The sequence below is a fragment of the Cyprinodon variegatus genome, unplaced genomic scaffold, assembly GCF_000732505.1.
Source record: "Cyprinodon variegatus isolate N-32 unplaced genomic scaffold, C_variegatus-1.0 Scaffold119, whole genome shotgun sequence".
In the NCBI taxonomy this organism is placed as follows: domain Eukaryota; kingdom Metazoa; phylum Chordata; class Actinopteri; order Cyprinodontiformes; family Cyprinodontidae; genus Cyprinodon; species Cyprinodon variegatus.
In genome coordinates, this window is record NW_015150572.1 from 1,170,344 (window position 1) to 1,183,991 (window position 13,648).

Genomic DNA, 13,648 nt, shown 5'->3' on the forward strand with positions numbered 1-13,648 from the left:
AATTAAAATGGAAAATGACTTGATTTCATTTTTTGTCAAAAACAACACTAAAGTTCTCAAATTCACCACAAAACATCTCTATTATCCCAATTAACTAGCAGACTATTCGACTATAACTATATAACTTTTTAAAAAGGTGTTTACCCTTTCAAAGCTGACACTGAACTGATTGCAGCATTTAGGCAAAGGAAAATCCAAACAATGAAGCCAGTTGTTCAAAAAACGAGATGCTATGAAAGCATGATAATATCAATTCTACGTAATGATAGTGACACACTTACAGAAAGTTACTTCGCCATAAGATGGAAGAATTTAGATTTTATTTCCATCATATTATTAAAAAAACACACCAAAAGAACAATTATGGCAAAATTATCATCTTTAAGCTTTAAGCCTGGACTAAAAAGTAACATTTTTGTTAAAGAATACTAGGATAATGCATTGCTTATGCAAAAATATTCCCAGTTTTTGAAATCTTGAAAACTTTCCTTTCTGATAAAGCTTATAGTTAGAGCTGCTCAGGTTATCCTAGGCTATCTCTATAGTTATGCTGCTACAGGCTTAGACTGCCGGAGGACATAGGGACCCTTTTTCATCATTCTACTTCATTCTATCTTTATTTTCCCATTCTGCAGAATTTGTAAGTTCAATCTCTTACGTTATGCTCTCTCTGCATTTTCTCATAGTAGCTTCATCTGGTCTGTTCATGTTTGGCTGTAACTCCAACCTGGAAATAAATATCGGCTGTGCTGCTGCCATCAACACCTTTGTTTATAGATGTTGGAGCTTAACTGTTTTTTTTTTTGTGTAGTCCTGTTTCTCTGTCTATGACTAGTTGCGTGTGCTTGCATTCATCCGCTGACATGAGAGCTGGCTTGGAGTTTGCCTGGACGGTGCCGCCTGTGGAGCTATTTGACAGTTGTCTTTTGTATATCTGCTTCTTTCTGTATCTCTGCTTCTGTCTTCTCAAACCCCAGTTGGCTTTGGCAGATTGCCGCTCACATCGAGTCTGGTTCTGCTGGAGGTTTCTTCCTGTTAAAAGGGAGTTTTTCCTCTCCACTGTTGCTACAAGCATGCTTGGTGTGAGAGATTGCTTTCAAGTCAATTAGTCGATTCAATTAAGTGTAAACTTTTCTTGTGTTAATCTTTATTTTCTGTGTGTAAATCTTATATTTCGCTGCATCAAGTAATGGTTGGATTTGGGTCTTACCCTCTCCGCCAAGCCAGGAAGGCTCCAGCAGCTCCATCATGTACTCCACCTCTATAAGCAGCTGAGGCCTGTTACATTCTACTATCACATAGGATAGCGCAGGAAGAAAGTCATCCCAGCTTACATCTTCTCCTGTAAAAACATTATTTTATGATATATTTACTATTTCATAGGAAATAACTACACTGTATGTAAACTTGGTATGAACCACATTGACATATTAAAAACTATAGTTATGACACAGATGTGTAAATACAATAAGTAGGTTTTTTTATATATAGACCCTGTATATTTTTTTTTAGCTGGGTCAAAAGAGCAGTTGTGGTAAAATATTTAAAACTGAAGAAATGTACTTTTGGATTGAAACACATTGAGATTTAACCAGTCCGGGTCCAGATCAGAATTTTAAATTAAAATCAATATGTGCTATGCGTAAAGATGCTTCAATAAACTTTTCGGAGTCTCACCATGTAAGGTCCCCATCGCCTTGTGCACAAACTTGCACACTTGGAGCAGTAACAGCACCTTATCAATAGGCGAGTGCGTTCGCTGCATGAGGATCAGTTTCTGCTTCACCCTCTCCACCTCTCGGATATCGGGGACCCCGGTCCGCACGCCCAGCCTCTCCATGGCACCGTTCCCTTTCAGTCGGAGCATGTTCTGTGTGAGGAGCTGGGTGGAGCCATCTTGGTTGTGAAAAGCTGTCAGGGCTTTCTCAAGCGGACACTTTAAAGGCCGGAGGATGCAGGAAAACATAGCTCGCTCTAGTGCCAGGTCTGTGAAAACAGAACGAAGGAAACTGACAAGTGTTTTATTTAACTGATTTGTAATTAGAAAAACACAGGATGGGAATTACCCCCAGAGGGATACACTAACCAGTGAGGGTGATTAATATTGTTTAAATAATGATAAAAAAGAATACTTTCTCTGCACAATATGCACCAATATTCATTTAAAAACAGTCAGCAATTCAACAAGATATAAAATAAAAAGACTCCTAAATTGTTTAGTCATGATCCATTTTGCACAGCGTCCAGATGAATGCTCTAAGGATTTTGACGGTAACAAAATTCACTAAGCTTTGAGTCAAATCAATTATTCCTGTAGTGCCTCAGCACACCTGCATGAGGGCTCTCTCTTTTTTTGCAAAGTTTTTGAATAAAAACAAAAAGTTCAGCGGTTACACACCTGAAGCTCTTATCTACAACTTTTACTTTGTTCTTATTCAGTAAAAATTCAAAAAATATCCACTGGACTTGGTTTCCAAGATTTGAAGATGCTACTTACAGGCTAACGATGGAATCAAACGACCCATTGATCGGTTACCATTTGCATGTTTCCAAGCGATACAAGGCTTTGTCTATATAAGACTCAAACTCACTGCAGATCCAGACATTTGAATTGAGAAAGCTTCCTGGAGAGGTGGCGAAACGTCTTCAAATCTTGGAAACCAAGTCCAGTGGATATTTTTTGAATTTTTACGGAATGATTATGACCTGGATGACTGAGAACCTTCATCAGCACTTTGTTCTTATTGTTTCCCTCTCAGTCTTGATTGTCAATTAGAAATCCAAATAAAAAAAAAGTTACTGTAGTTAGTTTAGGAACTGAAAAAAAATAAACTAAACTCAACAAAATAAAGCTTTAAAAGCAAACTCTGAATTTGAAAACAAATTCAAACAATATTTTTCATAAAGAATCTAAGTTGTTTCAAAAATTGGCACTATTTATTTTCTCCTTCATGAAATGTTGGGTAAAAGTGTGAATAGTTCAGCAACGAGGCCATTGAAAATTAGATTTTCCCACTAACAGTAAAGTTATACTTTCGTTACAACAATGAAGACCAAAAACTATATGTTTGTTTATTAATAAGACAATGGACGTGGGTTTTATATATATCCCAAAACTGCTTTCTATCTTTTCAATGATCATCCACTGTGTTAAAAATCTAGGGATGATGGTAACATGCAGCTAACTCGACTATTACATGAATATCATACTGAAAAAACTATTATTTTTTTTAATAATGAAAAATCTGTAAACCTGATAAACTTTTGAAAGTGTTAGTTTAAAGTTCAAATAGAAAGAGTGCATCTTGAGCAGTTTTATCGTTTTATGTGTGATGGTAGATTATCCTTTCTTTTCTCTATGTGGGTGGTCTAAATCGCACTAAAAATGCTCCAAGTAATAAAAATCGAGATAATTTTACAGTATGTTTGGCGCCTTTAGCACCTCAAGAGCAGTTACGTGATAAAACACAGCTGTGATGTCAGTGCAGTCAAACATCCTCGGACGCGGGTATAGAATCACGCATTGTTAAGCACTCTAAAAGGATTGTTAAAATTACATTACAGTGGTCTATCGTACTGCTGCCAATTGTAGGAATGGCTTTGGATCGGGAAAAGGAATGTTTAATTATCCAAAGGACCTGGTTTTGCATCAAATTTCGATCCAGAAAGTAAATAGATTAAACAAAAATCAACAGGACAATCTTTGATGTCCAAGCCAATAGAACAAACTATGTTTGGATCACATCAAGGCAGATTCTTTTATCATCAATCAATCCTGCTCTCACGGCAACATTTGGATTCAATATAACACAGCTGGAACGGCTTGTTTTCTCTGTTGTATGGCTTTAATAAAGTGCCTGATCGCAATGAAGCTGATTCAAAGAATTGTTTATTTTTTATTAAATATAATTTTTAGTAAAAAAATAAACTCTAGTTAGTTGCACAGTTTAGTATAGCTGCAGCCTCCTTCTTCTTGGCACAGATTAAACTCTAAAACCAGGTTAAGGACTAACACGCTCATTATCGTCCTCTGTCAGAGTTATGTGGTCACTAACCTGAGTTTGTCCTCTAAAGATATATACCGGCTGAACTCTGGGTCCTCTGTTCTGAACCTTGACACACACGTATGTTGAAAAGAACTATGTCTTTTCTGGTCTGACAATGTTAATTTATAATAAATAACCTAATCTCCATGCACATGCTCTTGCCTGTAAAGCCACTCTCAGTGCATGCAGTGGGCAGTCCTGACTCAATAATTTTCCACTTCTCATCAATCTTCTCTTCCCCCTCCATCATGTCTCCCTACTGTACAATCCCCCACTTCTCCCCTCCGTCTACCTTACTATATCCCCCTTGTGATCAATCACTCTAACTCTCTCTCTCAAAATCAAGCTCTTATTTACCAGCTCTGGAGTGTAACTCATGACATGTAACGTGATTACAGCTTTGCTACAGATGAACAGCTTTTGCAGAAAGGTGAGTACATTTTTTGAAATCTGTTACTCACAGACCAGTAACTGATTACACTTTCCAAGTAACCTGTCTATTTCTATGTCTCCCTCCCACCCTCCAGTGAATCGTGCAGCTTTTCAAGTGAGCGTGGGACTCTGATATCTTTTTATGATAAACGAGGGGAGAAAAAAAATGCAAATGCCTCCCGCCAACGCAATGAGAGATAAATCAGAATCCCAGCGCAGAAAGGAAGGAAGGAACATAGGATGGACGGAAGGCTAAGACCCCCCACCACCTCGAAGTCTCTAGGCAGCCAGGCAACCGCCATTCGTCATTACACAAAAAACACCTGTGAGGCACGCACAAAGAAAAATCCTACGCACAGCAGCGTGTCAACAGATTCAACCATTTTCCTTGCAAAGAAACCTGCTGTAATGTCTTTACAGTACAGAGACGAGCCAGTCGCTGAACGGGAAGCTTGTGAGTGTGGATGTGTAAGGCAGGCTATCCCAACACTGTTTGTTTAATATCAGAGACAACATGACCACCCCCTCCAGCCAACACTTTACTACTACATGGTCTGCTTTGTGATGACAGCTTCTTTCATGGGAGCCTGGGCAGCCCACCATGTCTGTTTGTATAAACCTAGCCTCCAGCTTAAATGTTCTCTAATTGTTTAATGTCTTTCTGCCCCATAATTTTCTTGTTCCTCTCATGGTCTATTCTTTTAGACTGACAAGCTCACAATGTGTGCAAAATCCAAAATCCATCACTGGGAAACTGAGCCTAGATTTTTATTCCAGAGCAACTAACTTAATCTCAACATACAATTCTGTAAATTAGCTGGGATAGGTGGATGGAAGGGTGTTCATTAAAAAAAAGAAGACAAAAACTAAAGAATTTATTGCATCAAACCTAATTTGAAGAAACTTGTTATTGTTTTATAATTTGATATAATCTTGTTTTTAAGTTATGTGACATCTGACCATCAACTCATTTGCGCATGTTTTATTGTTTTTTATTGTCATTACAGTCACAAGCGCAGAGCTACAAACTCTTTGCATTTAACCTATCCCCTTCAGGATGGGTGGGCTACCATGGTGCGGTACCCGGGGAGCGGTGTGGGGGTTAAATGTCTTGCTCAAAGAGCCAGGGTGCCAGTCTGTGTGAGTGGGGTTTGAACTCAGAATTCCAAGGGCAATGCCATAGCCACTAGGCTGTCACTCCCCAAAGCAGGCATTAGCATGTAGGGTCTTGCCTAAGGACCCACACTTTCTTTAGATCAATCCCCCCAGCTGGGATACAAACCCAGGCTTCCTGTTTGCAGGATGGGTGACTTACCACTTGAGCTAGCCAAGTGAGACAGATATTCAGCCAGGTTGCCGTAAATAATATAATTATGGTCCTAAAAGTAAATATTTCTACCCTTTAATCACAAAAGAATGCTAAAATACACCTTGTAAAAAATATTTTAATGACTTTTCTTGAGAGAATTTGATGTGTTTTACATTCTTTTTGTTAAATTGCTTGTCTGATGTCATCATCGGACATGCTCAGAACAGTCTGACAGTAGGATTTCCCCATATTTATATGAATTTTAGTTGTTTCTTTCTTTAGATTAGGCATTATACACCATAAAGGTAAAACTGAAGGCAAACATAATGCTTAAATCCAAAGCTGAAAACATTAGCTGCTGGAAGTAGTGTAAGAACCCATTTCTGGGACGGATCGGGCACAGAGTGATAAAACAGGATTTAAATGAATTTTTTTTTAGCAGAAAATCAATTATTAATCTTTTACATATTGTATTTTAGTACACTTAATATTTGTAGGGATCAAAAAAGTTAATTTGGATCTTTTTATATGGTGCAATTGAAGGCGACCCGGATGAATATGTGGTTGCTCATGTGCAAGTAAGCTTATGGTGCTACTTGTAGAGAATGTGTAGTGACAGTAACAACTTTACTCCTTTCCGATTTTGCCCTTACCACAAACAGAAAGTAGAAAATGACTGTTTTCTTACTTTTTACATAAAACTAAAATAGTATTGTCCTGTGACAGTACCTGTAGGAATATAAAATTAATTTAGGTTGATAACCATTATGCATTTGATTATTGTTTTGTACATTTATGGGTCAAGTTTTGTCTTTTTTCCCCCTCCATTTTGGTTTAATTGTTTAAAGATTATCTGCTGTCCTACTGAACAAATGTTTGTCCACAAGCATAAATATTTTCCTTCATAAATATTATACAGAATACCGGTATCTCTCCAAACTGTCGCTTTTCACCAATTCCTCCTTGTGGCAACAATGAGCACAGATATTTTTGCATGTCACTTGAAGGCACCTGAAGTACTAAAAAAAGACACTAAAACTGGGGCCACATTGTAGTTTCCAGTTTTGAAAATTTGCATTTTGTAAATGTTTACATTTGCATATTCTCCAACCATGAATTATCGAGGTTTGGGCATTAGAGTACGATCAGCATACTGATAAAGGCAAAGATGCAAAACAAGGTGATTTATATTTGAATTGCAAATACAAATCACTTTACACTTTCTTTGAAGATCTGCTCTGTGCATACAAACACTTTTGCACCTGTTTTAAAACATGCAAACCTTCTGAATATCAGGCCCCTATATCTCTTCTTTAGTGCTTTACCCGCAGCTTAAGTTTTTGGGATCATAAGGAGACTTTGATATGGCTTCAATTCTGGAAGACATTCTCTTAAATGTCCTACATAATGATTTTATAAGCCCTTCAAAGTCAAATATAGGCATATATATGATCAAACATTACTTTTGGCATTATTTAGTATTAAAATGTTTATTAGTTGTTTTCTTCCAACACAGAAGAAAGACACGTACCTTCAAAGCGTGTTCATCATGTTAGAGAAGCATGGCACTACTGATGACATGGCTCTTCTTTAGTAAGGCTAAACAAAGTCCAAAGCTCTCGTGGTCGAAAAGCAAACTTTCATGATTTAGACATTAGCTTAAAAAAAAGAGTTGCTGTCACTGTGCAGATTAGTTGCTTTTTATCTTGTTCTTGAGTCGCACTCATCACACTCTGCATCACATCACTGCTCACTGATAAAAAAACGAATTCATTGATTCACACATGAATGAATCAAACTAAATACGACTTTAGACATATATTTTAAGATACTGTAGCATTATAATTTAGTTTAGAGCTAAAAAAAAAGCCTTTTTTTTACACAATTATGACACACAGCCCAGCAGTAGTGCAATTATGACACACAGCCCAGCAGTAGTGCAAAGCACTTTCCAAAGCATAATTTTGGTCATCATCCTAATCTCAAGTTCAGCAGGTTTAAATTAGAACCCTTTTAATATTTTGGTGTAATTCATATTTATGGTTTTTAACTAAGTGTTTATATGCTTGGGGTAGAATTACTTGCATCAATTCATGAAAAAATAACTACCCCATCATCAGTGTGAAAGAAAACTTACATGATATTTAGATGTGATCTTTGGTCTGTTTGAGCTGTGAGGTGGTCTCCCAAACTGACTGAGTTATACTATACTAACAAATAATGTGTGCAAACACAGATGAATCAAAGTATTTGCATGGGTTTTGTGTGTTTCTCTAGGTTTACCTTTCTCATTCTCTGGCACAAGAGTTTCAATGGGAGGCTCAAGTTCTCTGCTGTCCAACAAGCAACACTTTGCCTGTGACAGGAAGAGGCGCAGACCTTGCAGAAGCTGCACTGAAGATACACCTGTGGATGAAGATGATGAAGAGGTGCTCAGTGTTTTAAGCACCTTTCTCTGCTCCTGGAGGAAATCCTGAATCATCTCCCCGAACACTGAGCGCCTGTCTCTTGCCAGTTCCTCCACCAGTCGAGTCAGGCGCTTGTCAGGCGCAAAAAAACACACAAATGCTTCGCTCATGCGATGCAGGCCTCCGCGGCCTCGTGAGCGGACGAGCGGAGGGCGGTGGAAGGTGTTTGTTTGGGTCTGGGACATGCTTTCTGGTTCTGAATCTGAGTCATTTTCGTCATCCATGCTGCTAAAGGAGCTACAGCTGTCAAGCTCAGCCAAGGACGGAGCTGGCCGGTGCTCCAAGCCCAGAACTGTTCCCTCGATTCCTGCCTCCTGATGGAACTTGGGTGTTTCATCAGCAGCAGCAGATGTCTTGAAAAAGAGAGAAAAGCTTCTCATTTATAACATGAAAAGCCTGCACAAAAATTTAAAATCAACCACAAAACATAGGAGTAACCTCAAGAAAACACTCTTCCCTGTCTTATTTGAATTCAAAAAATTAACCTCAGCACCCACCTGTGGCACATATACTGCCATCATGTCATCTTCCTCTGCTGACCCAGGTGATACTGCTGGGGTTCTCCTGAGGACACCAGCCCCTGCATGTACTCTTCTTTGAGGATTAGGACTAGATTTGTGCAGCCCCTCCGAGCCTCCAGGTTGCTCCAGCGATGGGGGAGGTGAGTAGGAACCCACGCCTTCCAGGGACAAATTCATGGAGGACTCTGAAAGCCGCAGACGCATGCTGCGCTTGAAGCGGTGCCGTTTATTGGAGGCGCTGTGGTTTGTGTGCTGTGGCTGTTGCTGGAATGTAAAATGAAATTAAGCACAATTTTTTTTATCGTATTAAAAGTCCTTTCTCGAATCTCAGTAGATTCTTAGCTCACCTTGCTAACCTCCAACTGAAGAAAGAGGGGGTTGATGAAGCAGACTTTGCCTTGTTTGCCTCGTGTCATAAAAGAACATCTGTCTTGAGTCCCTCCCATTTGGGCTTGGGTGCTGCTGGTTGATGCAACAGGCCCTAAAGGCCCATTTTGGATGTCGACAGCACTCGGTGAGCTCCAAAAGTCTAAAAGAACACAGAAGAGTAAGGTTGCTCAGAAAATTATCAGCTAAAATTTAGGTATCAGCTAAAAGGTGGATTAAGAACAAACTGGGGGAGTTTTCCCAAATCTGCCAAATAAGACGATTTCCTTTCATTTGTAGACCGGTTCATATTAGGAAAATGAAACCTCTCTTCCATCATGATGGGTTTGGGGTTTACAAACAGATGCTACACTGGGTCACATCATTTATTTGGGGAAGCTAACAGTCATTTTTAGCTCACCCTTCATTTAACACCTCCTTTGTACATTGGTTCAGGCTCATTGCCAGTTTGTCGGTCCTTAACAACTTCAGTTATTAAAGAGAAAGACAATTAATTTACATTTACAACTGTTCCCTTCAGAACAAGGGCTTTTAACATTAAATACATATGTACACAATGTACAATTACTAAATGATCAGCTACCAAACTGCTTTATCATTAATATCTTTTGGTGTTGATGCTGTTACTGAAAGAAGAAGCTACTTTCGGCATTGGCAATGTTTTAAAATCTAAATTCAGAGGAAGCAAAGATATGGAGAAAGCTATTTAAAATGACATTCCTGACGTATTGGAGATTTATTCTGACAGAGAAAGCAAGAGAGAACAAGAATTGCAAAATAATAAAAAGACTGATGAAGAACATAAAAGATGTTCTGATTCCTTCACTCAAGAAATATCCTTCTTGAAATAAACAGATCTACATTTTCTGTGAAAGAAATACAACATCTTTTGTTTCTGTAATCCTAGTAACAATCTTGGAGCAACTTTCCCTGTCTACAACCCATCTGACAAGGCCACTGTTCCTAGTACAAATAATTAATTCTGCTCAAGACAGTGAGGCTAGAAAAGGCTAGAATGGTGTCAAATGTGTGGTTTATTTCTATAAACCTCTTTGAACATAATTTCAAACATCTGTTGATGTATAGTTGATTCCAATGCCTGTATTGAATATGTAGATTGTTGATTTATCCTTTAATTATTTAGCCAATTAAAAAATGTTTTCATATTTCATCCGATCCATTTTGAAAAGCTACCATCGCTCAGAATCTGCTTTCCACTTTCGTCTTCATGAAGTCACACCTCGCTCGCTCGTGCTGCTGCAGCACCACAGCACATGTTCCTCTGTTAAAATAGATGCAGACTGGCAGTCACTTCTTTCCACAGTTGACTTTCTCACAAATTATAGACTTCACCGTTAGTTGTGACAAAGGGCAACTGTCAAATTTAGGTAGAGAGCAGTGAAAATATACAGCTGCATAGAAAGTTGGTGATAGCTTGACTTGGAATCATAATAATGTAATACACACTGTATATAACACATGATAGTCATCTGACTGTTTATCGCATGTCTCACTGTGATTCAATGAAGAATTATTCTAAATGAAGCCTAGGCAGAAATTCAATTGAAGAAACTGAATTACTTGCGCTCATCCATCAGAAGCTCAACTGCCTCTGACAAACCAATCAGATTTTAACTGCACCTCCACGATACCCAATCAGTATCCAGAGTTCATCTTAAAAGGTCTTTAAATTCATAATTAAGCCAGCCTGCTACCCGGCTCTCCGATTTTGACTCAGGTGACCCCAGCTTAACCCAACTCCATCCCCTCCTCCACCATCATAGCTAATTCCATCTGGCTTTTCCATGGGGTGTCTTCAAACTCGTCCCTATCAGAGTCTAATTCCTCCCGAACACCTATTGCATTCCTCATCACATCTCAATCGGTCTGGAAGAGGACCGCCATGTTGAGCCTTGTTCTGCCAGAGGTCTCTTCCCAAAGGAGAGTTTTTCCTCTCCACTGTCGCTTTATGTTCGCTTATCATTGACAGCTTCATGCAAACCTGTGTTTATCCAAGCTGGACTTCTATCTTCCGGGTCCTGAGTAAAGCACTAGTCTACTGTCAGTCTACTGCACACAGTCTACTGGATCTCACCAATAGAGCTCCAGCAGATTGTCTCCCCAACCAGCAGTCTATGGACTGAACCAACTTCATCTATACGTTCAAAAGTTTGGGGTCACATTGAAATGTCCTTATTTTTGAAGGAAAAGCACTGTACTTTTTAATGAAGATAACTTTAAACTAGTCTTAACTTTAAAGAAATACACTCTATACATTGCTAATGTGGTAAACAAACAGGCTCTAACCAGAGTAGAAAAGAAGTGGGAGGCAGCGTTGCGCAACTGAGCAAGAAGATAAGTACATTAGAGTCTCTAGTTTAAGAAACAGATGCCTCACTGGTCCCCGACTGGCATCTTCATTAAATAGTACCCGCAGTAGCCTGTTTGTGCTGTCCTCTAAAGGGAGTAGTACACACCGTTGTAGGAAATCTTCAATTTCTTAGCAATTTCTCGCATGGAATAGCCTTCATTTCTACGAACAAGAATAGACTGTCGAGTTTCAGATAAAAGTTCTCTTTTTCTGGCCATTTTAGCATTTAATTGACCCCACAAATGTGATGCTCCAGAAACTCAATCTGCTCAAAGGAAGGTCAGTTTTGTAACTTCTGTAACGAGCTAAACTGTTTTCAGATGTGTGAACATGATTGCACAAGGGTTTTCTAATCATCAATTAGCCTTCTGAGCCAATGAGCAAACACATTGTACCATTAGAACACTGCAGTGATAGTTGCTGGAAATTGGCCTCTATACACCTATGTAGATATTGGACCAAAAACCAGACATTTGCAGCTAAAATAGTCATTTACCACATTAGTAATATAAAGAGTGTATTTCTTAAAAGTTAAGTTATCTTTATTGAAAAGTACAGTGCTTTTCCTTCAAAAATAAGGACATTTCAATGTAACCCCAAACTTTTGAATGGTAGTGTATCTCCAATCCACCACCAGTTTCAGGTCTGGGGTAAACGTCCCTGTTCTCATACACCTGCTTATGCATATTAAAGTAAAATTTAGCGCTAATGTTTCCTGCCAAGGTCTAAGCGCCAAAGTTTTAAAACAATTATCAATAAAATTCTTCTAATTGTTGTTTTCTTTCCGTGTGAGTTTTTCAGATTGAAATTAAATGTAAACAGTAAAAATGTATTTCAAACTTTTTCTATGACTAAATTAGTGAGATTTACCCTGCCCCATGTAAGAGATGGCTTCCAGCTGCCGGTGTGTTGTGGCGTTGGCAATGGCCTCTGGTAGCTGAAGAGGAAATGGCAAGACATCTCTGGAGAAAAAAAAAAAAGATTATTCAAAAAATTTTTATGAAATGGTAAAAAGCTGCCATAAATAGTTCATGATTTTATAATCTGATCCTAAGAATCTGAGTGGAACAGGGATTCTCAAATGAGTCTCTCACTAAATTCAATTTATAGTCTCAGTGGTTGGGGGACTGTTTAAGATGTGGCTGCCAAACTCAAAGAGTTAGGCAGTAAGATATGCATTGCTTGGCCAGTTTATTTTTAAAATTGGCAGAGCTAAACAGTTAGCTTCCTCTGCCCAGGATTGCCTTTAAAAGCTTTAGATGTCCAACTTTCAGTGAGTCTGGTAACCGAAGTAAAAGAAATGAAATACTGCTTTCTGACTGAGGGCTGTCAACTGACATCTTGCGTGTTTAACAAATAAGATGAGATGTTTTTCACCTATTTCAGATCATAATTATGAGGCAGAGTGTACACTTTTTTCTGGTTTTCCAACACTTATAATAAAAGAACTAAGAGAATCATAAAAAAAAAAAAAAAGAGCAAACAGGCAACTTTAACCAAGCACTTCACGTGAATACTTTGTGTGTTGGACAGGAGTTAATTGTTGACAGGAGCTCTTGAGTCAAAGCTGAGTCCAATTTAACTGAAGAAAAAAAAAACAATAAAACAATAGTGCTGTGTGTTTTCGGTGATCCTTTTTTTTAACCAAATTAACCTCCTGTTAGAGCATGTTAGTGAGACTGACCTGAAGAAACTTTGGTTAGGAAAATCTATAAAATGGAAAGATTATACTGGAGCATCTGTGTGGGACTTTATTTTAACAAATACCTCATCTTTAATTAGTCTGATTAAATACAAAAAAACTTTTGGATAAGTTTTTTTTTCTCCCCTGTTATTAAAGCATCAATTAAAAGTTGAAGGTTTGACACCATAACCTGCTTAACCAATGTTTAATGTAAACAGTTACTCTTTGCAAACCATGGTTAGAATAAAAAAAAGAGATATTTTGTGATTAAAGTCTGCTGGATGATGGTAGTTGAGTGGAAATTTTAGAAAAGTAACCTTTATTTGAATTGACGTGACAGAAAAAACAACTGCTGACTCCAAGCTTTATAAATGTTTGCTTTTTTCATTGTTTATGCAGCAACCATGGTGGGTATCTAGGCATGAATATA

General features: G+C 38.2%; 1 protein-coding gene across 1 annotated transcript in view; it reads right to left on the reverse strand.

The window, feature by feature from the left end:
* Nucleotides 1–13,648, reverse strand: part of rin1 (Ras and Rab interactor 1) — a 62,257-nt gene that overhangs the window by 5,728 nt on the left and 42,881 nt on the right. The window contains exons 5-10 of the mRNA XM_015375443.1: nt 12,405–12,496; nt 9,124–9,305; nt 8,753–9,040; nt 8,071–8,608; nt 1,678–1,986; nt 1,211–1,342 (exon numbers count right to left, since the gene is read on the reverse strand). Of these exons, the coding sequence (XP_015230929.1) occupies nt 1,211–1,342; nt 1,678–1,986; nt 8,071–8,608; nt 8,753–9,040; nt 9,124–9,305; nt 12,405–12,496 (1,541 nt within the window). The remainder of the gene's footprint in view (nt 1–1,210; nt 1,343–1,677; nt 1,987–8,070; nt 8,609–8,752; nt 9,041–9,123; nt 9,306–12,404; nt 12,497–13,648) is intronic.